At 53.4% G+C, this 23,171-nt stretch overlaps 1 protein-coding gene across 2 annotated transcripts in view; it reads left to right on the top strand.

Moving 5' to 3' along the window:
* The window catches only part of OLFM2 (olfactomedin 2), a 59,508-nt gene extending 39,014 nt beyond the window's left edge, over positions 1–20,494 (top strand). For both annotated transcript variants that reach the window (XM_019427802.2, XM_053897084.1), the window contains exons 2-6: positions 15,629–15,778; positions 17,100–17,246; positions 17,717–17,936; positions 18,269–18,375; positions 19,353–20,494. In XM_019427802.2, the coding sequence (XP_019283347.2) occupies positions 15,629–15,778; positions 17,100–17,246; positions 17,717–17,936; positions 18,269–18,375; positions 19,353–20,030 (1,302 nt within the window). In that variant the 3' untranslated portion in view covers positions 20,031–20,494. The remainder of the gene's footprint in view (positions 1–15,628; positions 15,779–17,099; positions 17,247–17,716; positions 17,937–18,268; positions 18,376–19,352) is intronic.
* The last annotated feature ends 2,677 nt before the right edge of the window (positions 20,495–23,171 follow it).

Below are 23,171 nucleotides of genomic sequence, written 5' to 3'. Positions count from 1 at the left end.
CACCTGTTGGAGGGTAACAGAGTAGAAACACCAGCATCTGTATAACCCCACAGACCTGGGTTTGCGGTTCTAGCTAATACATAAAGAAGCAGCATTGTAAAAAGCAAAAGAAATTGTAGAAATATTTATTGAGCACTTACTCTGTGCCAAGTGCTGGTCTAGGCACTGGGGACATGGTAGTGACCAAGATACGAGGTGTTCGTACTTGTATGTTTGCTTTCTCGTGGAAAGGAGCCATACCAGCCAACAAATTATATATAGCGTGGTGTCTGCCATGACAAGTGCCAGACAGGGAGATGAGGACCGAAAAGGGCTTCTTTAAGGAGGTAATCAGGGAGTGCTTCCCTGAGGTGGTGACTTTTAAACTTAGCTCTTAACTATGGACAAGGAGGATTCAGCATTATCACTGTTCCTTCAGACTTACTGTGGGCCATGAAATGGGACAGTTGACTTAGGCAAGTGCTCTGTAAGTTTGTAGCTTGGTAATTAAGACAACTTTAGGGAGAGGCAGCATGGGGCCGTAGTCCTGTGGGCTTGTTATTTACCTGGTGTCCCTTGGATCTGCTCCTTGCCCTTCCTTTGTTCTCTGTATTGCGGGACAGTTGACCCCTGAAAACTACATCTCCCAAGTTCCCTTGCTCACTGGCTTCCTGTTGGGTTCAGCCAATGGGAGGCTGTGGTGGCATTTGGAGGTGGGAGGAAGAGAGAAGCCAGAGGATTTCTCCCCCTGTTTCTTTGCTTCAGGCGGTGGCTTTGTCTCGTCCCTGGGTCCAGCTCCCGGCTGCCATCCGCTCAGGCAACCACAATTCCTGCTTGGTGGTCCCTGCTCCTGGGCTCTGGTAACACCCCTCCTCCTTTTGCCCCTGCTAACCCTGAAGTTTCTTGCATTTACTCTTTTTTATATCATTTCGCTTTCCCCACTTCCTCTTTCAGCCTTTCTGGCTCCTCTGTATCACACTTGCCCTATTTTATTCCCTCCGTGGAACCATCTAGCGTGGCCTCTGTTCCCCCTCTGTTCCATAGCAGTCTCTGCCACTTGACTCTTCCTCCCCAACCTTCAGTTTATAACAGCCTGACACCACACAGCTGTTGTGAGATGAATGGGGACAATACTCTCAGTAGCTGAGCCTACACGGTCCCCACTGTGTAGGGTTTGAAGCTGTGCACACGGGCACTCATTTACGTCCACAACAATCCGACGAGGTGGGCGCTACTGGTAGCCCTGTTTTACGGATGGGGAAACCGAGGCACAGTGAGGTTCAAGTCACTTGCTCAGGGTCACATGGCTAGGAAGTGGCACGAGGGGGGGGTCCCTCATGCATGCATTATGCATGTAGAGTGCTTGGCACACAGGCAGTGCCCGGCAAGGCTGGTGACAATAATAATCATTACATGTGGAGCTGGTCTCTGGTTAGTACCGAGGCTGGAGGTGATGCTGGAATGCCACCTGGGATGGACACCACAATGCATGCTGATTGAAGGCTCTTCTGGGACTGGCCACCTGGCAGAACAATCTTCAGGATCCTGCTGGCTCTCGTCCCAGACCTGGAAGAGAAGGGGCAAAGGGCCTCTCTCCGGCAGCTTTGGCTGGGAGCAGCTGCTCGACGCTTAGCTGGGATCGATTTCCCTTCAAGTGGCCCATTCTCGCTAACAAAGGGCTCCGGTGACCCCGGTGGCTGTCACTGCCCCCTCCCCTCTGAGAGGGGGACGTGTCTCCCGGCTAGAGCTGTTTTCTGTCTTTGAGATTCACTTCTTTGAAAGCCCTGGAAAACTCACAACGATGGGCCAAATCAGCCTTCCGATGTGCGCATCTGGTGGATTTCTCTGCCCCTCTGTCTTGCTCTGGCCAGTCCATCCTCCATGATGTTCCTGACCAGATCCTTTCCCTACTCACACAGGGTTATGTGCTGAACCGTGTCCCCCCCCCCCAGACTCTCTCTCCTCTGCCCCCCTGTCTCCTGTGGCTGCCGTCATTGGCCAGGCTCCATTGAATGCTGGAGGGCAGGGGATTCTGGGAGGTGAGGGCCGGAGAGGTCAGCCTCCCAGAGCACAGAGAGGAAGGAGGAGTGGGGCGAGAGGATCCGGAGAGACCAGCAGAACACCCAGCTCACCTCCCGCCTCCCAACTTGAGCTTCGGCACCTCATTGAACAAGTTTCAAGTGTGCCACGCATCTTCCTACCAGAGTGGAACTGACACGAGGGTGGGGATCTTTGTCCCATTTGCTGCTGTGCCTCCAGTGCCTACAGCGTGCCCAGCACATAGCAGGTGCTCAGTAAATACTGGTGGGATGCACAGTTGCTCTCTCCCCTCTGGGTCTTTGCCCACACTATTCCCTCTGCCTGGAACCCCCTCACTCACCCTGCTGAATCCTGCCCATTCATACTGTCTATTTAGCTTTGGCTTCTTCTGGAAGGCTGTCCCTGAACCCTCAAAACCGGGCTCCATAGCCAACCAGCCTCTGCTTACAGCACCCTGTACTGCCCCCAGCATGGCACTCGCCAAACTGTTTTATAATCGCCCCTTCACTTGTCTCTCAAATATATTAGCTCACTTACCCCTCAAAACACCAACATTGTCATCACCTCCCTCCCCTTTGAGAGATAGACAGACTGAGGCTCAGAGAGGGTAAGTAACTTGCCCAAGGTAACACAGGGCCAGGATTTAAATGCAGACTGTCTGGTCCCCAGATACTGAGCTGCCTTTTTGTGTTCCCTGTCAGCACCTATTTGCTTATTTTTATTCTATGATCAATTTTATTGCACTCGTGTATTACATTGCCTGTGTTAAGCCATTCGAATATATTAACAACAATCTCAATAACATCACTACCATTCTTTTCTTTTAAGTTTATTTTGAGAGAGAGAGAGAGAGAAAGAGCAGGCAGGGGAGGGGCAGAGAGACAGAGGGAGAGAATCCCAAGCAGGCTCCACACTGCCAGCACAGAGCCTGATGAGGGGCTTGAACTCACGAGCCGTGAGATCGTGACCTGAGCCCAAACCAAGAGTCAGATGCTTAACCGACTGAGCCGCCCAGGCGCCCACATCACTGCTATTCTTAACGCCATACTACAGATGGGGAAATGGAAGCTCCGGGTGGTTGAGTCACGTGCCCAAGGTCACGCAACAAAGCTGGGACTTCTACTCAAGTGACCGGCTCCAGAGTCAGAGCCTTCAACGACTATGTTCTGTGGCCTCACTTTGGCTGGAGGAATTGAATGCCTTTGCGACTCACTTCTTTGAAACCCCGGAATGTGTGTCAGAGATGGAACCAAATGACAAAGGGTCTGAACCCCGCATTAACTTGCCGCCCGCAGGGACGTACACGGAGCCCGTGGAACTGGGTTTTCAGGCAGTCCCGGCACCTGGCTGCCCCTGTGAGTTATTAGCTGGCAGGTTGGTCCCTTGTCACCTCCCGGCCACGCTCTCCAGCCTTCAAGGCTTCCTCCCTCCAGCCCCCACCTGGGAGCCTCGCAGCAAACACCTCCATTTTGTGCAGGGGCGTCCCTGGCGGTGGCATGAAATGCCTCAGCCAGCCACGGAAGATAAATTTCCCCCACGACGACCTTTTCCACGCGCCGACGGATTGATTTCAGAAATCCATCCCCGGCCAATATGCCGAGCCCCAGCCCCCGCCGCGGGCGCTGATGGCTGCAAATTTATGCCCAGTCCAGAAATTGAATTCCTGTAAGTCGAGGGAAGTGTCGGAAAAGCTCACCCAGGCTCATTTTTACTTCTGACAAACTTCAGGCGAGAGATTAAACCCCAGCCAGTGTCTTCCAGCAGCAGGGGCTGTGGTGGCGGGGAAATGACCTCGATGGGGGCATTTTTCTCCCATCCCTGCTTTCAGCTTGGCCTGCCAGGGCTGAGGAATAAAAAGCAGTCAGACCCCCAGGCCTGGGCGGTTAAAGGGAATTCCCATCTCTGCCCTGCTAATGTCAGAAGAGGGGCATGCTCTGTGTACCCGAAGGCAGGCCCCTGGGTCCCCATGGCAAATATTGAACCGTTCAGAGGGATGGGAAAGAAAGCTTCTAATTCGTCTCCATCACCAGCCAGCCTCCCGCACCAGTTCCTGAGGCTGGCTCAGTCTCGGCAACTTTGTGAGGTTTTGTTTTTTTTTTTTTAATGTTTCTCCATTTACTTTTGAGAGAGAGAGACAGAGCGTGAGAGGGGGAGGGATACAGAGAGAAAGGAAGACACAGAATCTGAAGCAGGCTCCAGGCTCCGAACTGTCAGCACAGAGCCCGACGTAAAGCTCAAACTCACGGAACCGTGAGATCATGATCTGAGCCGAAGTCAGCCGCTTAACTGACTGAGCCACCTAGCCACCTGTGAGATTCTAATTAAGTTTCCTGGGCCTGGGACAGAGAGGACATCAAAGTGTGGATGATTCCAGGGCTCCAACCCCCCCACCCTGCCCCTGCCAGAGGCCCAAAAGCCAGGGAGGGGGAAACAGAGAAATCGAGTGACAGATCTGGGAAGGAAGAAACCCATCCTGCTATAAAGATCTTTCTCACTTGCCTTGAAAAACGAGACATCTGATGCAAATGTAGCCGCTTCTATTTGGTACAAAACCCCCTAAATATTAAAGAAATAGATCCTTGATGTCTACAAAGAAAGGATCAAAAAGGAACCCTTCTGAAGAGAGAAGAGCTTTTATTTCGCTGTGAACTTTTCTAGATCTAGCCTCTGGCAGGGATGCCTACAGAACACGGGGTGTGGGAGAATAAAGAAATGATTGCCATTCATGTATTCATTCATTTAGGAAGTGTCTGTGAAGCAGCTACTGTGTGCCAGGCATCGGGCTGTGTGCCAGGAAACCACAGGGAGAAATCAGGACCCGGTTTCTGCCCTTCAAAGCACAGGGGCATGTGCAAAGTCCTTGACCACTAGTCCTCAAAACTGGCAAGGTCCTGAGAAACAGGGAAAGACTGAGAAACTATCACAGAACGGAGGAGATGAAGGAGCTGTGATAACTAAATACAACGTGAGACTCTGGGCCAGAAAAAGGACATGAGTGGAAAAACTAGGGAAATCCGATAAAGCCTGGAGTTTAGTTGTAGTGACGCACCAGGGTTGGTTTCCGTCGTCGTGACAGGTGTACCGTGGGTATGTAAAAGGTTAGCACCGGGGGGAATTGGGTGGGTGGCGGGCATATGGAAGCTGTCTGTCCTATCTTCACAACTTTGCTGTCAATCTAACATTATTCCAAAATTAAAAAAAAAATTAAAAATAAGTCAGCAGGGGACATGGAACTATTCTAGAACATTGCTGGTTCTGTGGGTTGATATAAAAGGTCCTACCGACCGGGCACACACTATGTGCCAGGCACTGTGGTTGACTCTTGACATGTACTAACTCCTTGTCCTGATGACAACTGTGTGAGGCCTGGCTTTTATGATCACAATGTTTAGATGAGAAAGCAGAGAGGTTAAGGAAGGCACAGAAGGTTTGGGCTACTTGCCCCAAGCCACACAAAAAGGAACTGATCAGAATTTGGACTGAAGCAGCCTGTGTTGTAAAACTCTATGGCTGCCTGTATTAACATGTACTAACTGTATTACATGTATTAACTGAGCAGCTATTATTCTCTTCAGGGCCTGAGTAAAGAAACACATCTTTGAGAGATTTTATGGATTTTAATATGGGGAATTGTTTACAAACATGGTGCGAGAGATACGAAACTAAACAAGGGATGGAGATGAAACCCAGAGATTAACAACAGCAGACAGCCTCTATCCCCCAGGACTTGGCGTCAAGTAGAAAAGGTGGTACATGGGCGCCTGGGTGGCTCAGTCCGTTGGGCGGCCGACTTCGGCTCAGGTCATGATCTCGCGGTGCGTGAGTTCGAGCCCCGCGTCGGGCTCTGTGCTGACTGCTCAGAGCCTGGAGCCTGTTTCAGATTCTGTGTCTCTCTCTCTCTCTGACCCTCCCCCATTCATGCGCTGTCTCTCTCTGTCTCAAAAATAAATAAACGTTAAAAAAAATTAAAAAAAGGAAAAGGTGGTACAAACAGAGCTTGGGAGTGGAACTGTTGGTGGAAGCTTAAGCCACAGAGGAGATGTAGCTATGGCTATAACACAGGAGGCAGCAAGGGGGAAAATACCCCTGCTTATCCCTTTGTCCCGCCCTCAGATCATCCATAAATTCCTTCCATTGGCTGCATCTTCCTGGAAGCCAGAGGGCAAGGCAGTGTGGGAAATGTAGTTCCCAACCATACAGAGCAGGGGCAGTCATCAAGCAGCTTACGCTTAAGTGTGTTTGTGTGTGTGTGTGCGTGCGCGCGCACGTGTGTGCACTCAAGGGTCAGAGGACATTTTTAATCTCCATTTTACAAATGACAGAGGCCAAGTGATCTGCTTAAGAACTCACAAAAACTCAGGGGAGGCTGAGAATTCATCCAGGCTTGACGGGGCAGGACTAGTGACTAGCTTTATATGGAGGGCACCTGGAGCTATGCAGGGTTCAATGTGGAGGTGACCTGTTGAAAGCCAGCTCTGGCTTCTCTGGGGAGAATGGATCAGAGGTGTCAGTTTTGAGGCCAAGCTTCTATGGAGGGAGAGACTTTTCTTCCCTGAGCATAGTGACTAAGCAAGTATTTGAGAGTCTGAGAGGCCAGCATCCAGATGCGAGCTTGGATACTTGCCAGCCCTGTGAGTTTGGACATCTGACTTTCCTCTCTGTGCCTCAGTTGTTCCATCTGTAAAATGGATCTGGTGTTAGTGCCTACCTCATTGCATGAGGGGAGGCTATAAGGACTTCATTTTTGTAAAGCAGCTTAGACGAATGTCTTAGTCTGTCCGGGCTGTATAACACAGGTAGTATAGATGCAGGGGCTTAAGCAACCAACAGTTACTTGCCCCAGTTCTGGAGGCTGGGAAGTCCATCAAGGTGCCGGCGGATTCGGTGTCTGATGAGAGCCAGATTCCTGGCTCATAGCATCTTCACGTGGTGGGAGGGATAAGGGAGCTCTCTGGGGTCTCTTATCAGGGCACCGATCTCCCTCCCATAGGGCTCACCTTCAAATACCTTCACACTGGGGGTTAGGTTTCAACATATGAATTTTAGGGAGACAGAGAGACGCTCACCCCATAGCAAAGGGCACGCTCTTCAAGAGTTAAATAAACTATGAAACCTCAGTGGCTGCTCCTCTCCTTCATCCATTCCACGATTTAAATCCCATCTCTCTACAGCCAGCATCCAAATGCACATCTCAGACCAGACTCTTGATTGCCACCCCCCATCTGCCCCTCCCCCTGCCACAGACCCCCTTCTCCAGCCTTCTCCATCTCAGTAAATGACACCCCCACCACCCACCCTGTTGTTCGGCTCCCCCATTTTCCTTCCACCCTCAGCAAATCCTGTGAGCTCTGACTTGTCTTCCCCATGACATCTACCCTGGGGAAAGCTCTCATCATGGCTCACCTGAACAACTGTGCAGTGAGCAGCAAGTTCAAAGGCCCTGGGGTGATAAAGACTCAGGAGTCATTGAGGATCTGAAAGGAGGCCTGTGAAACTCAGCAGGCTTAGGAGGGAGTTGGTTCCCTCCCAGAAAGCTCTCTTCAACTAGGGTGTTCTTGAGTGTTGGGGTGGGGTGGAAAGGACTTACAGTTTCTCAAAGCAAGCTTCTCTGATGACTGGCATGACCCTTGTATGAGAACTTGTAGCCTTGATGCAAACCTCTGTCCATAAGCCCTACTTTTAGGACTGTCTGCAGGGATTCATGGTGGTTCCAGCACAGTCTGGGCCACACTCGGAGGGAAGGGGCTGAGTTTGTAAATACTTGCACAATGCAAGCCTTCCTTGGACTTGAGTGGGGGAGGTCAGTCGAACGGAGAGACCTGTGTCTCTTCCTGTATTTCCCAAGAAAGTCTATGTCATTGATTATTGGTCCACACTGGCACTATGATGGCAGAGCCCAAGACGTCCTGGAACATAAGTCCTGGCTTGACAGGAGCTCCAGGGGTGCTGAGGGCCTCCTGCCAAGGCTTGGGGGCCTTCCGAGGGTAAGAGGTTGTGCCGTGCTGCCGGCTTGGATAGCCTCTCAGGACAAGGCGGGTTAACTGCATTGAGAATGAGTGAATGAATGAATGAGCTCATAGTCACCACCAGCCACAGGCTGTCACCGGCAAAGCTCCAGCTGCTTAGGCTGCGGAGACCCAGTTGGCATAGGTGAGCTAATAATGTCCTTAACACCTGTCACGCTTATCACTCAGGGGGGGCATTTGCCCAATACCTCGGGGTCTGACAGGAGCAGTCTGCTATTATCTCAAGCCCTCCAAAGGGACGTGGCCCCTGTCATAGCTCAGACGTGGCAGACAGGCATGTCCCTGATTATTCGTCACGGCCCTTCTGCCATCGCGGCCGTCAGGGAGAAGCCATGCCTGCTTCTGAGCCTGCCCGGTGTCTCTCTCCAGCCTGACATCACAAGATCCCTGATCCCTCCCTAGGACAGACGGAAGCTAGTTTGGTGGCAGAAGGGGGAATGGATGGTGGACCTATCAAGAAGTTTGCTCTCTGTCCCGCTGGCCAACCACTGTCCGATCATCCAACGAACATTCAGTGTGCCAGGCCCGGGGGCTGCAGTTGGTGACAAAGCAGACAGAATTCTCCACCCCCATGCCGGTTCCCGTGCAGGGGCAGAGGCAGGCTTTGGGCTAGTGGTCACGCCCGTGAGGTCCTAATGGCCATCGGGCTCAGGCCCTGAAGAAGGACTGAGAAGGTGCGATGTGGAGGTGTAGACCGTGGAGTCAGATGGCCTGCGTTTGAAGCCCAGGACGGTACAAGAGACTGTGATGCTTTGGGGAAGAGATTTGAACCCTCTGCCCCAGTTTCTTCCCCTTACCAAAGGCAGAGAACGGCAGTGCCTGCTGGTCACCTACTTACAAAGTCCTTAGAACGATGCTTGACATAGAGTAAGAAGCAGAAATGTTAGGGAAAGCCAGCCCAGGATGCCTTGAGAGGTGGGTGACGTGGGGCAGGGACAGCGAGACTACTTTTGGAAAAGACATTTGTGCGACAGCCCCAGGAATGGGAAGAGTTAGCCCGGCTGTGAGATGGGGCAAGAGTGTTGATGGCAGAGGGTGCCTCCAGGGCGAAGGGCTGGAGGCGGGAAAAGCAGGGTGTTCGGGCAAGACCAGAGGACGGGCCAGAGACAACGGCCGTGTCACCTTGTTGCTTGCTGGCATAGGAGATGCTCCAGGACAGGGGGCCGACTGAGCCACATGGGGACGAGGACGGGGCAAGTGTCTCTGCCCATCTTCCATGGGGCTCACTCCTCTCCAACACTGGCCTTTCAACTCTTCATCATCCTGCAGCCTCCGCCCCAGCTCCACGGGACTCTCCCGAGTTCTTCCGGATCATCTCGGTTCAGTGCCTGCATCAAGGTCAGACCATTTTGACTTCAGGAAGTTAGCAAATTGGCTTTAGAGTCATGAGGGTAATAATAATAAATGCAAACACATAGCACTTACTACGTGCCGATGACTGTTACCAGTTGCTCGCACAAAAAGCATTAATTCATTCACGCTTCCCACGAGCCCTATGAGGTAGGTACAATTACCGTGTCCATTTTCCAGATGAGGAAACAGAGGCTGTGCATTTAACAGAGGTTAAATGACTTGCCCAGGCCAGACAACAAGCGAGTGGCCAAGTCAGGACATAGACCCAGGCAGCCTGACCCCCGGACTCTGCGGTTAACCACCTGGCTCTTCTCTACCATCCGAGTGGGAGTAAGAAACAGCCAAAGGAAATGAGTTGTTTCTGGATAAGTTTTGTTTTCTTTTGTTTTTTTTTTTAAGATTTTATATTTTTTTAAGTAATCTCTACACCCAACACGGGGCTCGAACTCACAACCCCGAGATCAAAAGTTGCATGCTCCATGGACTGAGCCAGCCGGGCGCCCCTGTCGTGAGGTTTTTTAACTGGAAAAATATGCAATGTGGTATTAGTTTCAGGTGCACAACAAAGCGATCTGATGATTCTATACATTATGCAATGCTCACCCCGAGAAGTGTAGTCCCCATCTGTCCCCATCCAATGTTGTTACAATATATTGACTACATTCCCTGTGCTGTACTTTTCATCCCTGTGACTTATTTATTTTAAAACTGCAAGTTTGTGCCTCTTAATCCCTTCACCTATTTTGCCCATCCCCCTTGCCCCCCCCCCCCCGCCCCCGCTCCTCCCCAGTGTAAGAATGTTGTCTGGAAAGATCCTGGTGCCATCACAGGGACTCCTTTTTGGGAGGATCGTGGGAGAGATCCTTGCCTGTTCTTGGTACCGAAAATAGTTAAGCTCGCTCCTAAGCAGCTGGTGTGCTTTTGTTTCAGGACACTGGGAACCATATAAATGACCAGCTTTCCCTTTTTGAGCTGGCTGCTAAGGAACTTCGAGCCAAATTTATGGCTTGACCATATGCTGGCTGTTCGGGTTTTAAAGGGATGAGTTTTTCTTAGCCTAATTTTTGGCTCTGTCTACCTCCCCACTTTTCTCTTTCTTCCTCGTCTCCGTTGCAAAAAAAAAAGGGGGGGGGTGGGGGGGAGGAGGTTGAAAAATCTTTCCAAGACCAATATGTGCTCACTGTAGGAAACTTAGAAGATAAAATCAATCTGAAGATGACCATAAAAATCCCCGCTAATCTCCTATTTTCACGGCTGCATAGTATTCCCTCCTGCGCATACACCTTAAGTTTCGAAACCAAGCCCCCTGCCGTCAAAGAACTGAAGGGAGAAAACTCCAGGTGTCCAATTTTAAACAGCGCTTTAATGAGCATCGTTGCAGCAGTCCTGTGCTTGTCCACACGGTTTCCCTGGGCCAAATTCTTAGACTCGGATTGGCTGGGTTAAATACACAAGCAGAAACCTGGAGGCTTTCGCTCTGGATTGGCAGACTGCCCTCCAGAAACATCTAATTCCTACTCTCCTATCTAATTGGAGCTATCGTGTGGTGGTTTACATACCCTTGTAAACCACTTGCAGTCCTCTCTGGAACAAGGCAGGGTACAAATAAATATATATGCCCCAAGCCACTTCTGCCTCCTGATTAAATTACCCGGCCTCAAATGCAATAATATCCTTGTCTTATTAAGAGGCAGCCGCTAGCTCTGTTCCTGTTGGGTAAACCCCGGTAGCCATTGCTCCACGGATGGCTGGCCCGGGATCCTGTAAGCGATCCTTCTGCCCCTGGAAGAGCCAGGAATTGTTTTTGAACCAAGATGTAAGTAGCAGAGCCGTAGGCCGCGATGATGAGCCAGGGTGTGACAGCGAGAGGAATTTTTCCTGCGTGTCAATCCTGGACCTGTCACGGGGGACTGCTGCTTTAATTGGGGCGCAGCATCCTTGGTGAAAGTATTGGAAAAAATCGCAGCCAGAAAAGACGATTTGAGAAGCAGCTACTTGAGCGCATAGCTTACCCGCTTAGAGCCCATTAGCAGGAATATTAAACTCAGTACCAGCAGCTCGGCCAAGAGAGCAGCTGGCTTCTCCAGTACATTTGCCCCAGCAGTGGTGAGACAGGCCGCCTGACTGGAGGTTTCTGTACCTGGACGGTTCCTGGGCTCGCACACCTGCTGTTATAAGCATTTTTCTTAGGGCAGGCCCTTCTCTACCCCTACGACTGTGCCCTCCACAAGTTCATGACCGAGGTTCTGAGCTAAACCCGGTCTGAGAGAGCTGGCATGCGGACTCTCAAACAAGGAGCCTTCCAGGACTCCAGTGGGTCCCGGGGACATGAACTTGACTGCGTATTTGAACTTGAACCCGCCAGGCAAAAGTCCGGGTCTCTGCTGTGCTGAGATTTGGCAGCCGAGCCTCAGGCATTTAATTACATTGCTGCAGAGAACATTTCAGCGAGGTGCGTCCAGCGCAGACAATTATTTTAGGAAAGCCGTGGAGGCCTTCCCTCCTTGCCACTTAAATCTTTCTTCTCTTTTACAATTCAATATTTCATATGTTGAGAGAAAATGGCTTGTTTGCTTCAAAGGACACACTAGGAATTGCAGAAAGGAGATGTTAATTATGTTGAACCGGCTGCTTTGTCTCTGAACAAATGAGAATCTTAGGAGGGGGGTGTTGTCCAAATGGCTTGGGGATCAGAGCCAGGGGAACATGGATGGGGGTGCTTAGTCTCAAGTTCGTTCTTTCTTTCTTTCTTTCTTTCTTTTCCTTCCTTCCTTCCTTCCTTCCTTCCTTCCTTCCTTCCTTCCTTTCTTTTCTTGTTTCATTGTAAACAACTAGACTTGTCATGAAAGGAGACGAGGCTAGTTTCACATTCTCCTGGAACCAAGGGGCAAGGTGTTCTTGGACCGCCCTTCTGGTCCTAGGTCAGGCTCCCTGCAGAAGCAGAGCTGGTGGGGAGGAGTTGAGCGTTAAGTATCCACCTGGGGGGTGATACCGGGAGGAACCAGTAGGAGAAGTGAGCCAGGAAGTGAAGGACTCCTGTGCAGGGTGAGCTAAGGAACAGGGTGTCCCCGTGGGCACCTGGGACACAGCCCTGGAAAGCTGCCTGCGGCATGCATCTCAGAGCTCTCCTACGGGACCAGCCAGAGGGCTACTTGTCTATCACTGGCTCCTATGTGTGGCTTCGTTGGGGACTGCTGGGTGGGAGGGGCTTCTGCTGCGTGCCCAGTGCAAAGGCAGAGCAGGCTGGGACTTACATACAGAGGAAGCCTTTGCAGTGGGGGATTCTGGTGTTTCTGTAGTTAAGGCCTGGGAGGCTTGAGTGTGGCTTCCCGCCCCTCCCCCCCAATCACACCTGCATGCAAGGAAGGCTGGGTGACTTCACTGCTCCATGGGGGAGGCGTGGACTGTTAAAAAGGGGGATTCCCCCCAGGGGCGCCTGGGTGGCTCAGTCGCTTAAGCATCTGACTTCGGCTCAGGTCATGATCTCGTGGTTCGTGGGTTCGAGCCCCGCGTCGGGCTCTGTGCTGACAGCTCGGAGCCTGGAGCCCACTTCGGATTCTGTGTCTCCCTCTCTCTCTGCCCCTCCCCTGCCTGCTCTCTGTCTCTCTCTTAAAAAATAAATTAACATTTAAAACATTTAAAACTAAATAAACATTGAAAAAGGGGGACCCCCCCCAACTTCAAAAAGCATGTACATAAATAAGGCACAAAGAATATCTAATTACAATCATTTCAGATGGCGTTTATGAATGGCTTACTTTTCTTATAAATTAGTGGGGGAGTCAGGCTCATCTGTACAATTACATCAGTCGCTCACTTTACAATAAGCTTTAAAAAAAAAAAAGAATTCACTGAGTGGGAGAGAAAAAGGTGGGCTATTAGCTGGTGTCTCCAAGATTGCTCGTAACTCACGGTCTGGCTTATCTCTGCTATGGCTCGTGGGAACAGCTTCTGTGGGGCGATCAGTTAACCGCTGTCCAAATGAACAATTATTGTGAGGCTTTGTTTCTCTGTAAAACACTTGGGTTTTATGAGGACTTTTTCCGGGTATGTAGGAACGCATCCTGGATAGGACCACAGTCTTTCATTTCCCACCTCTACGGCCACCACCCATCCTTGTTCGCCGGGACCGATGCAGTGTCATTTGCCCTGGTCTTCTGCCCTGGCCCCCCCGTCTGTCCCCAGCAACCGCCCCCCCCAACCACCTGTGTCTGTGAACACCTGAGTCAGGTGACATCCCTTCTCGTTCAGAACCCTCTGTGGCTCCCACCTCACTCAGAGGAAAAACCAAAGTCTTCCCCACCAACCCACAGGTCCTGAAGATGCGGTCCTGCCCCCTCCCTGCTCTCACCCCCCTACTCACCACCTTTCACACTCTGCTTCAGCCACGCCAGCCTTTTCCGTGTGCCCTGAACCTACCAGGCATGGCCGTGCCTCAGGGCCTTTGCACTTGTTCTTATCTCTGCCTGCAACCTCCTTCCTGAGATATCTGCATGGCTCATCCCTCACCGGCTTCAGGTCTTGACTCAAATGACACGTTGTTGGAGCCACCCTGACGTTGCAGATTCCCTGTGTGGCACTCATCACCCTTTAAATATTTGGCATTTACTTGCCTATTTCTGTCTTTGTCTAATGTAAGCTCCTAGAAGAGCTTTTGTGTTTGGGCATTTTGTTTACTGCTGTGTTTTCAGTCTCCAGAATGGAGCCTGACACACAGTAGGAGCTTAACAAGTGTTTGGTCGAACAAAGGAGACCGTACTTCCCTGATGAAAACAAAAAGATTGGGGCTTGTGACTAAGTCTGGTATGTTCTGGTGAAACTCCAGGGGGCCTGATCTGGGGGCCACCATGTTCTATCCTGTGATCACTCACTTCTTTTCGAACCCTGTTGCTCAAACACGTCCGGATATTGATTTGAATTTGTGGTGTCAAAAGTGTCCCCTGTCCTTTCGTTTTCCCCTGGCTCACTCTGAATGTCCCTTCTCTGAGGTACCTCCTCTGAAATCCCAGCCTGACGAAGACCCCCGTTACTCCCTGCACTTTCTTTGGAGCATTGACTGCAGTGAATGGTTCCAGAAGTATCCGTGGATTTTCATGTTTGATGTCTGTTTCCTCCATCCATGAACAACGGGCCAGATATGTTTTCTTTACCCCTCTTTTCCTAGCCCTATCCCAGACCCTATGCCAGGCATAAAATAGGCATAGGCTAGGTATTTTCTAATAAGTGTAGAAAATTTTGTAGTTCCCTGAAGCACATTAGCATTTCAAAGGCTCTGATAAGTCCTGCATCAAAGGAACACGGTTCACGGAGCAACGCACAAATTTATTTGATCACTGAGCACACCTGGAAAGATTGCTAGTGTTCTGAAGGAGCATGGCTCAGGAAACACAGCCGTGCCTGATCCCTGAATTATATGAGCATCATAAATTGACCTGAAATTTATTTTTTATTTTTTTTCCATTTAAAAAAAAAATTTTTTTTGAACGTTTTTTATTTTGTTCTTGAGAGACAGAGAGAGAGAGAGAGACAGAGCAGGAGCGGGGCAAGAGAGAGAGGGAACACCGAATCCGAAGCAAGCTCCAGGCTCTGAGCCGTCAGCACAGAGCCCGACACGGGGCTCGAACTCACGGACCGCGAGATCATGACCTGAGCGAAGTCGGACGCTTAGCCGACTGAGCCACCCAGGCGCCCCGACCTGAAGCTTAATTTAGGAGTCTGAAGTGATGCCTTCTATTCAAGGGCTTGGAAGTCTGTGAGGATTCTGTCACCCTCTCGCCGTTACCTTATCTGGGCTTCTCAGGAGCAGGGGTGGAGGGTGGGGATGACAACAGTATATCCAGAGTCCATGTGTCACAATGGGCTGGGAAAGCAGAGAGGGAGCTCCAGGTTTGGGGATCAGTACGAGTGGGTCTGCGTCCCACTGGCGGTTACGGAGGCAGTGCTGTGTGTATGCGAACACGTGCGCGAGGATGAATTCCTGTGTTGTGGAAGGGCTCGAATCCCACAACTCCTTGCCGCGTTCCTGAACCGCCCCCCCCCATACCTGTCTCATCATCTGGCAAATGGGTTTCCTTGAGGAGGGATTGAGATCACAGGCACCAGGCGCTCAGCACATGGTCCAGCACATCCCAGGGCATCTGTCGTTTCCCTGGGTCCCCTTTCTCCCCCAGCATGGGCCGGGGGAATCCCCTACCGGGCTCCTGCTCTCTGACCCCCCGACTTCCCCGCAGACCCTCTTCCAGAGCCCCGAGGAGGGCTGGCAGCTGTACACCTCGGCCCAGGCGCCCGACGGGAAATGCATCTGCACGGCTGTGATCCCCGCGCAGAGCACCTGCTCCCGCGACGGCCGGAGCCGGGAGCTGCGGCAGCTGATGGGGAAGGTAAGAGCAGACTGTGAAAAGCGCTCGGGTCCCACCCTGCCCTCGGCCCCCGTCCAGGTCAGCCGGGGCCAGATCCAGCCATCCAGATTGTTCAGAGCTGGTGGATAACCCGGCTGCCCTCCAGGTGGATATTTTCTTCTTTGGAGGCGAAGCTGAGCGTTGCGTGGGGAGGCGGCATCCGAGTCACCGGACTCGCCTGCTAAAAAAGTGTCTTGTGTGTCCCTTGGGGAGGGGTCTCACCCTCCAACCCCAAGAGGTTTATGTAAGATTCCATCCCCTTGTGATTGGGGCTGATATAAAACAGTCCCCATTCAACCTCGCCCGCCCCCAGGATGCTCTGATGCCCTTTGTGGACTGACTGCTGTCCCTTGATAGTATCCAGCCGAACTGCTCACTAGTCAGCTCCGATGTCAGTGTTGAAAGGGACCAGCTACCTCTCGTCATCACCCTATAGACGAGGAAGCTGAGGGTTTCGTAGGGAACGGAAGAGACCCTGGTCAGCACTGGAGTCTCCCGGCCACTAACCCTGCAGGATCCTGGCCCTGCCCGCGACACCGGAACTGCCCTCCCCGCCAGTTTGGGACATCCGTGTGGCATCCCCTGATTGTTGACAATGGCTCTAAAAACGTTCTGTGGCGTCGGGGTGGGCGTCAGGCCGTTAGGTTTCTGAGACCTTCCAAGTGTCATGTGAACAAGGGGTTCAGGAGAGTGTGTGTTGTGACAAGCAGCCGGGATCGTCTCTGAGTTCACCTTACGCAGGGAGAAGCGGGAGCCGGGGGTCCTCATTCTGCGTTAGGAGAGGCTGGGGCAAGGGAAGCTGGAAAGCACTTGCTGAGCGTCTAGTTTAGGCCAGCGCCGGGCCCCGGTGATTTAGCTGTGGACAAGCTAGACGCGGGGCCTGCCTGCGAGGACCCCACCTGAAGGAGGCAGAGGGCTGGAGCTGGAGTCTGCGAGGGAAAGGGGGCTGGTGGCCGCAGTGGGAGGACACGAAGAGGAGGCAGGTGAGGAGGGGGGACCAGCCCGCAGGGCCTGCAGGGGAGGGTGATCCCGTGTTCCTTTCGCAAAGCTCCCTCTGGCTGCCGAGTGAAGAACTGACCGCTGGGGGCCACAGTGCAAGCAGGGAGACCGGGAGGCAGGGAGGCAGGGGAGAGAGGTGGGAGCTGACGATCGCCTGGGCGTGTCATTGGGAGGTTGCCGGTAAGAGCAGGGGAGGCGGTTGGCTGGGTGTTTGGCCTCTGGCTCCGTTAGGCCCGGTCTGTGGCATCTCAGGGGGGCGGGGAGGACAGGAGTCTGGCTCTCCCTAACCCTCCCAAGCTCCTAGGTCCAGAACGTCTCCCAGTCCATGGAGGTCCTTGAGCTGCGGACGTACCGTGACCTCCAGTACGTGCGCAGCATGGAGACCCTCATGCGAAGCCTGGACGCACGACTCCGGGCGGCCGATGGGTCCCTCTCGGCCAAGACCTTCCAGGTGGGTCCTTCTGGGTCAGCTCAGGAGCCGAGGAAAGAATTGGGATCAGCGCCCATTACTTCTGAGAGTAGTCATGTCTGAGGAGGACCAAGGGTAGGCTGGGATCTAGGGTCTAGTAGGGACCAAATGTCAAGAGCCAGGGGTGCATCAAAGATAAGGGGTGAGGGGGCGCCTGGGTGGCTCAGTCGGTTAAGTGTCCGACTCTCGGCTCAGGACACGATCTCGTTTTGTGAGTTCGAGCCCCGCATCGGGCTCTGTGCTGATGGCACGGAGCCTTCTTGGGATTCTCTCTCTTTTCCTCTCTGTCGCTCCCCTGCTCATGCATGTGAGCTCTCGCTCTCTCTCTCTTTCTCTCAAAAAAAAAAAATAATAATAATAATAAGGCGTGAGGCTATGGGTCAAAGGTTGGGGTCAGGCCTGGGTCAAAGGTCAGGGGCTAGGATCAGTGAGGGTTCCGTGTTGGCGGGCAGGAACTGAAGGACAGGATGTCGGAGCTGCTGCCCCTGAGCTCAGTCCTGGAGCAGTACAAGGCGGACACGCGGACCATCGTGCGCCTGCGGGAGGAAGTACGGAATCTCTCCAGCAGCCTTGCTGCCATCCAGGAGGAGATGGGCGCCTACGGCTACGAGGACTTGCAGCGGCGGGTGATGGCCCTGGAGGCCAGGCTCCATGCCTGTGCCCAGAAGCTGGGTATGCCTTGACCCTTGACTTTGACCCCTGACTTGCACGCCCAACCCTAATGCCACCCGTGTGCCCAGAAGCTGGACACGGTTTTGACTTCCAACTTCTGAACTTTGACCTTTGACTTCCCTACCCAAGGCCCAAAATAGACCCAGAAACTGGAAATGGCCCTGACTCTTGACTTCCAGTCTCTTACCCTCAACCTGACTCCATCTTGGGACCAGATTTCTGGATCCTCCCTCAGCCCTGGTCCCAGCTCTTCCCAGTTTGATCGAACCGCACCGTCCTTGCCCTGCCTCTTCCCATTCTCCACCCTCATCGGCCCTGTTCCTGCCTCCCAGGCTGTGGGAAGCTGACTGGGGTCAGTAACCCTATCACCGTTCGGGCCATGGGATCCCGCTTCGGCTCCTGGATGACCGACACGATGGCCCCCAGTGCGGACAGCCGGGTGAGTGACTGTGCCCACCCCAGGGGTCAGAGCCTGGGGAGACAGCCTGTGACCACCCACAGGTGCCCAGCAATTCCACACCAATTCTTTTCTTGTAGCCTCAAGTGTCATAAGATCTCCGGGGCCCTTGACCCTCCCCTTGACTGTCTCGTAACCACCAGGTGACCAAGGGCCTTTCAGCCCTGAAAATCGCCAAGTCTGTTGACCTTTGGACTTCTGGTGGCCCCCGTGGTCACGACTGCCCATCACCTCTGACCCATTAACCAGAACCATCCATTAACTGCCCTAGTGACTGATACTGGTCACGAGGTGGCCACTGAGTGTCCCGGATTAGAGGTGGTGAACAGCCAGTGCCTCACGATGATCACTGGCCTCCCAGGGATTATGAGGTCCAACCAAGGGGTTAGGAGGTTGGGATGGGGAATCACACTTGGATGTGCATCCCGCTGCCACCAATTCTTAGAGAACCTTGGGCAGGTTCCTTAAGGTCTCTGAGCCTCGATTTCCTTATCTTCAAAATGGTCGTGATGCCGTTGGCATTAAGGGTTTTAAAGTGCTTATTAGCCCAGCAGTCTGCCCCAGGGAGGGCCATCTCGTGGCTACAGGGGTTGCCCACAGGCAGTGAGCGCAACTGACCTCATCACCCGAGGGCTGTCCGGTAACCGCTAACCATCCCGTCTCCGATGACCGGTGAATTCCTGGGCCCCGAGAGTCACCAGGGGCTGCAACTTCCCCTGATCCTTAGGTAGCAAACACCATCCACTCGGTGTCTGTCTTAAGACCGGTGGCGGGTCCCGACCAAACGATCCCGCTACTGGGGCTCTGAGGGGTCATGAAGGGTCACCGGACATCCCACGGCTGACTGATGGCCACTCAGCGACTGCTGATCCCTAATGACCGTGGGTGGTTCCCGTGTGGTTGCTGGGGCCTTCGGGTCCCTGGCGGTGGTCCCGCAGCGACCAGCGGCTCTCTCGTAGGTCTGGTACATGGATGGCTACTACAAGGGCCGGCGGGTCCTGGAGTTCCGCACTCTGGGAGACTTCATCAAAGGCCAGAACTTTATCCAGCACCTGCTGCCCCAGCCGTGGGCGGGCACGGGCCACGTGGTATACAACGGCTCCCTGTTCTACAACAAGTACCAGAGCAACGTGGTGGTCAAGTACCACTTCCGCTCGCGCTCCGTGCTGGTGCAGAGGAGCCTCCCGGGGGCCGGCTACAACAACACCTTCCCCTACTCCTGGGGCGGCTTCTCGGACATGGACTTCATGGTGGACGAGAGCGGGCTCTGGGCCGTCTACACCACCAACCAGAACGCGGGCAACATCGTGGTCAGCCGGCTGGACCCGCACACCCTCGAGGTCGTGCGGTCCTGGGACACCGGCTACCCCAAGCGCAGCGCTGGCGAGGCCTTCATGATCTGTGGCGTGCTCTACGTGACCAACTCCCACCTGGCCGGGGCCAAGGTCTACTTCGCCTACTTCACCAACACGTCCAGTTACGAGTACACGGACGTGCCCTTCCACAACCAGTACTCCCACATCTCCATGCTGGATTACAACCCCCGGGAGCGGGCCCTCTACACCTGGAACAACGGCCACCAGGTGCTCTACAACGTCACCCTCTTCCACGTCATCAGCACCGCCGGGGACCCCTAGGGGCCGCGGCGGCTCAGGCTGCCACACGAGGGCCGGGGCCCTTCTACCCCACCCTTGTCCCTTACTCTGTCTCCGTCCTGCCCTCGCTCTCCCCCGTCCCGTACGTTTTTTCCTCTCCCTCCCGTTTGGCCGGGCTTTCGTTCTCTGCCTCCCCGTTTCTCTTAGTGCATTCTGTCTGTGTCTTTTCTCCTTTGTTGGTCTCGAATTTTGATCCTTCACTCTTTCTGCCTTTTTATTAGTGTCCGTCTCTTTTCATTGATCTGACTCTCCAGTTCTTTCCCTGTCTGCCTCTCTCTCTCTTCCTTCTTCCCCTCCCTCCTTGTTTCCCACTCCTTCCCCACTCCCTCACTCCATGCCCCGCCTCCCTGCCCCCCACTAAGAGTTGAGTGCATGGATCGGTTTCTTTTTTTATTTACACTCGTTCTTTCCGGGTTGCTGGAATAAACGGGACCTTTGACATTTGATGCTTTCCTTGCTCTGTGTGTCCAGACGGGGCAGAGGAGGCCAGGTGGAGGGAGGCTCAGCCCGAGCCTGGAGACCCATCCCAGCCTGTGCCCCCCTGTGTCCCGTGCCACAAGCTGTCCCAAGCCCAGCCTCGGGGTGTGGCAGGAGGGGGGCACGGCTGGGCGAGCCCTTTGGGAAGACGGGCGAAGAGACCCCCATCCAAAGTTGCTTTGTTCAAAAACAATTTGTTTCAAAGCAATTTGATTCAAACAACCGAGAATTCTATCACAAAGATGAAAACAGGCCTCAGATGAATATTCTCCATCACTGGTTTTGCATCACTGAGCCATCTGGCAACTTTTTAAATGTGTGTGTGTGTGTGTGTGTGTGTGTGTGTGAGAGAGAGAGAGAGAGAGAGAGAGAGATTTTTTTTTTTAACAATTTGGCTGCTTTTAAGAATTTGGGTATGAGAGAGTGGGACACTAGTATTTTTCCTTTTCTCTTTTTGCTTTGTGATTTCAAAATCATTTTACATGAGTTGCACCTGCTCCTAGTTCACTGAAAAAAAAGAAACAGCCTGAAGGCGCACTGGGTACCTTCAGCTGAACACACCCACACCCTACACCTGGAGCCCATTTACCTCGAGGGGACTGGGGTAGCGATGGGCCTAGAGCTCCTGGAGGGAAGGATGGGAAAAGCTAGGAAGTATGGGAGGCAGGAAGGGGCATGAGAGGGAGTTGAAGAGGTCGGAGAAGCAGAGGCCCATTCCTTAGGAGCCTTGGTAATGTGACTGAGGGGGGGGGGGGTGCCGGGGGGGGGGTGTTGGGGGGTGGCTTGCACAGAAGGGAAAGAACAGATGAGGGCTTTATTTTAGCCAGATCCCTGGTGGCCGAGGTGAGACAGACTGCAGGAGAGGGTAGAGTCACCTCTGGGGCAGGTGATCGGGAACAAAGGTTGTGCTGACCGCCACCCACGTTCGCCCCACCACAGGCCCCCACTGAAGCCAGGGAGGAATATTATGCAAAGAATCCCCACAGGCCTAGATCCCAGCCCACCGGGACCACGGAGGAGGCGAAACCGCTCTTCTGGGAGCTACCCCCCACCCCCATCTCTAATTAATGACCTCTGATTAAATCATCTCCGCTCCATGCTGCCATCTCCGGGAACTCGGGACACAGGGCCATGCTGCGAATGAAACCAATGAATAATAAATGGGACTGCCTAATGCACTCATTTAAAACCAATTTTTAAAGAAATCTTCAAGAAAAGCAATTAATTTCCATTTAAATTGACAAGTTTGACATTGAAAAAGAACTGATTCCCAGATAAGTCCACAGAGAGGCACTTTGTACCTGCTTAAAAAAAAACAAAACAAAAAAAACACAGGGCTGGGACACTTAGGTCCCCTGAGCCCCCGTCCCCATACATTGATTTGGAGGCAAATCCCCCAGATAGCTCACAGTGGGGGCGGGGAGAAGTTCATTGGTCTCTCCAACTCCCAAAATCAGGTTGGGGATTGAGGGCTGCTGAGTCTCTGTCCCAAACACACACAAACCTGGAACCGGGCACAGAGTACCGGGCGGGCCGTGGGTGTCCGTCCCGTCGGTTCGCCTGTCCCCCGAGTGATGCCCAGAGCGCCTGACGCCCTAAGTGCCCTCTCCCCCCGTCACACACAGAGGGAGGCCCCAGTGCTCCTGACGCTTGTTTGTAGCTTTTGTGCCGACCAAGGTAGGGCAGGAGAGCAATACCCCTCCTCCCCAGACCAGGCCAGGATCTGTGTGCCTTAGGCTGCCTGCTGCCAACTCTGGCTTTCCCCCTCCGGACGGACGTGTGCCTGGCCTCCCTGGAGAAGCTTCGCAGCCCATCTCGTGGCAGAGCCCGCGTCACCCCGAGTTGAGGTGACCTACTCCGGCCCTGCCGCGTGGCCACAGAAGCCCGAGCTGGTGCATGTGGCAGGAGAGTGGAAACCACCCCCGTCCCCAGGGCATTTGGGGCGGGGAAATGCCCGACTAAAGGGCCAGGAGGGACGAATGCACCTTCGTCTGCACCTTCCTCGTCGTCCCCAGAAGGCCTGGGATTTACAGCCCCACCTCCAGGCAGGAGGCAGCGGGTGGGAATGTGCAGCAGGTGAGGGGAGCCACAGCCTGACACTGAGCCGACTCCGGGCACGTTTACTTAACAGCCATATTCTTTTGTTTGGACAAACGGAGGAGGAGTGGTCACATCCAGTCGGGGGGGACTCCCAGTGTCACCCAGGACACACACCTAGGGATAACTAGAGTCACATGGCCACACACACACACACACACACACACACACGCCCAAAGTGACAGAGAATGCCACAATGACCATTTCCCTGCCAACCCCACCCAGGAAAACACATCACACTCCCCAGCGGTGTCTCAACCCCCTCTCCACACCCTCCCCCCCGCCCCGCCCTCTTTCCTGCCCCCTTCCCAGAGGCTCTGCTGTCTCAGTGGGGTGGGGGTGGGGGGGTGGGCCCTCCGGGACCCCACAGAATTGTTGGTGCAAACGAGGGACAGGCTGCTGCCTGCCTCGTGGCCCCCGCAGGCGATGTTAAGATTCTGCTTGGAGGTGCAACCAGCCCGCCGGCTCCCCCCACAGCTTGCCAGAGCCGAGAGGAAACCCATTAAACCTTCCTAATGACACTCTGGCAGGCAGTGAGCAGAGAGCGAT

Source organism: Panthera pardus, unplaced genomic scaffold (assembly GCF_024362965.1).
Source record: "Panthera pardus isolate Hobbes unplaced genomic scaffold, ASM2436296v1 HiC_scaffold_8, whole genome shotgun sequence".
Classification (NCBI taxonomy): Eukaryota; Metazoa; Chordata; class Mammalia; order Carnivora; family Felidae; genus Panthera; species Panthera pardus.
Note: the sequence above shows the minus strand (reverse complement) of the source record. Positions and strands in the feature narration are given on the sequence as shown.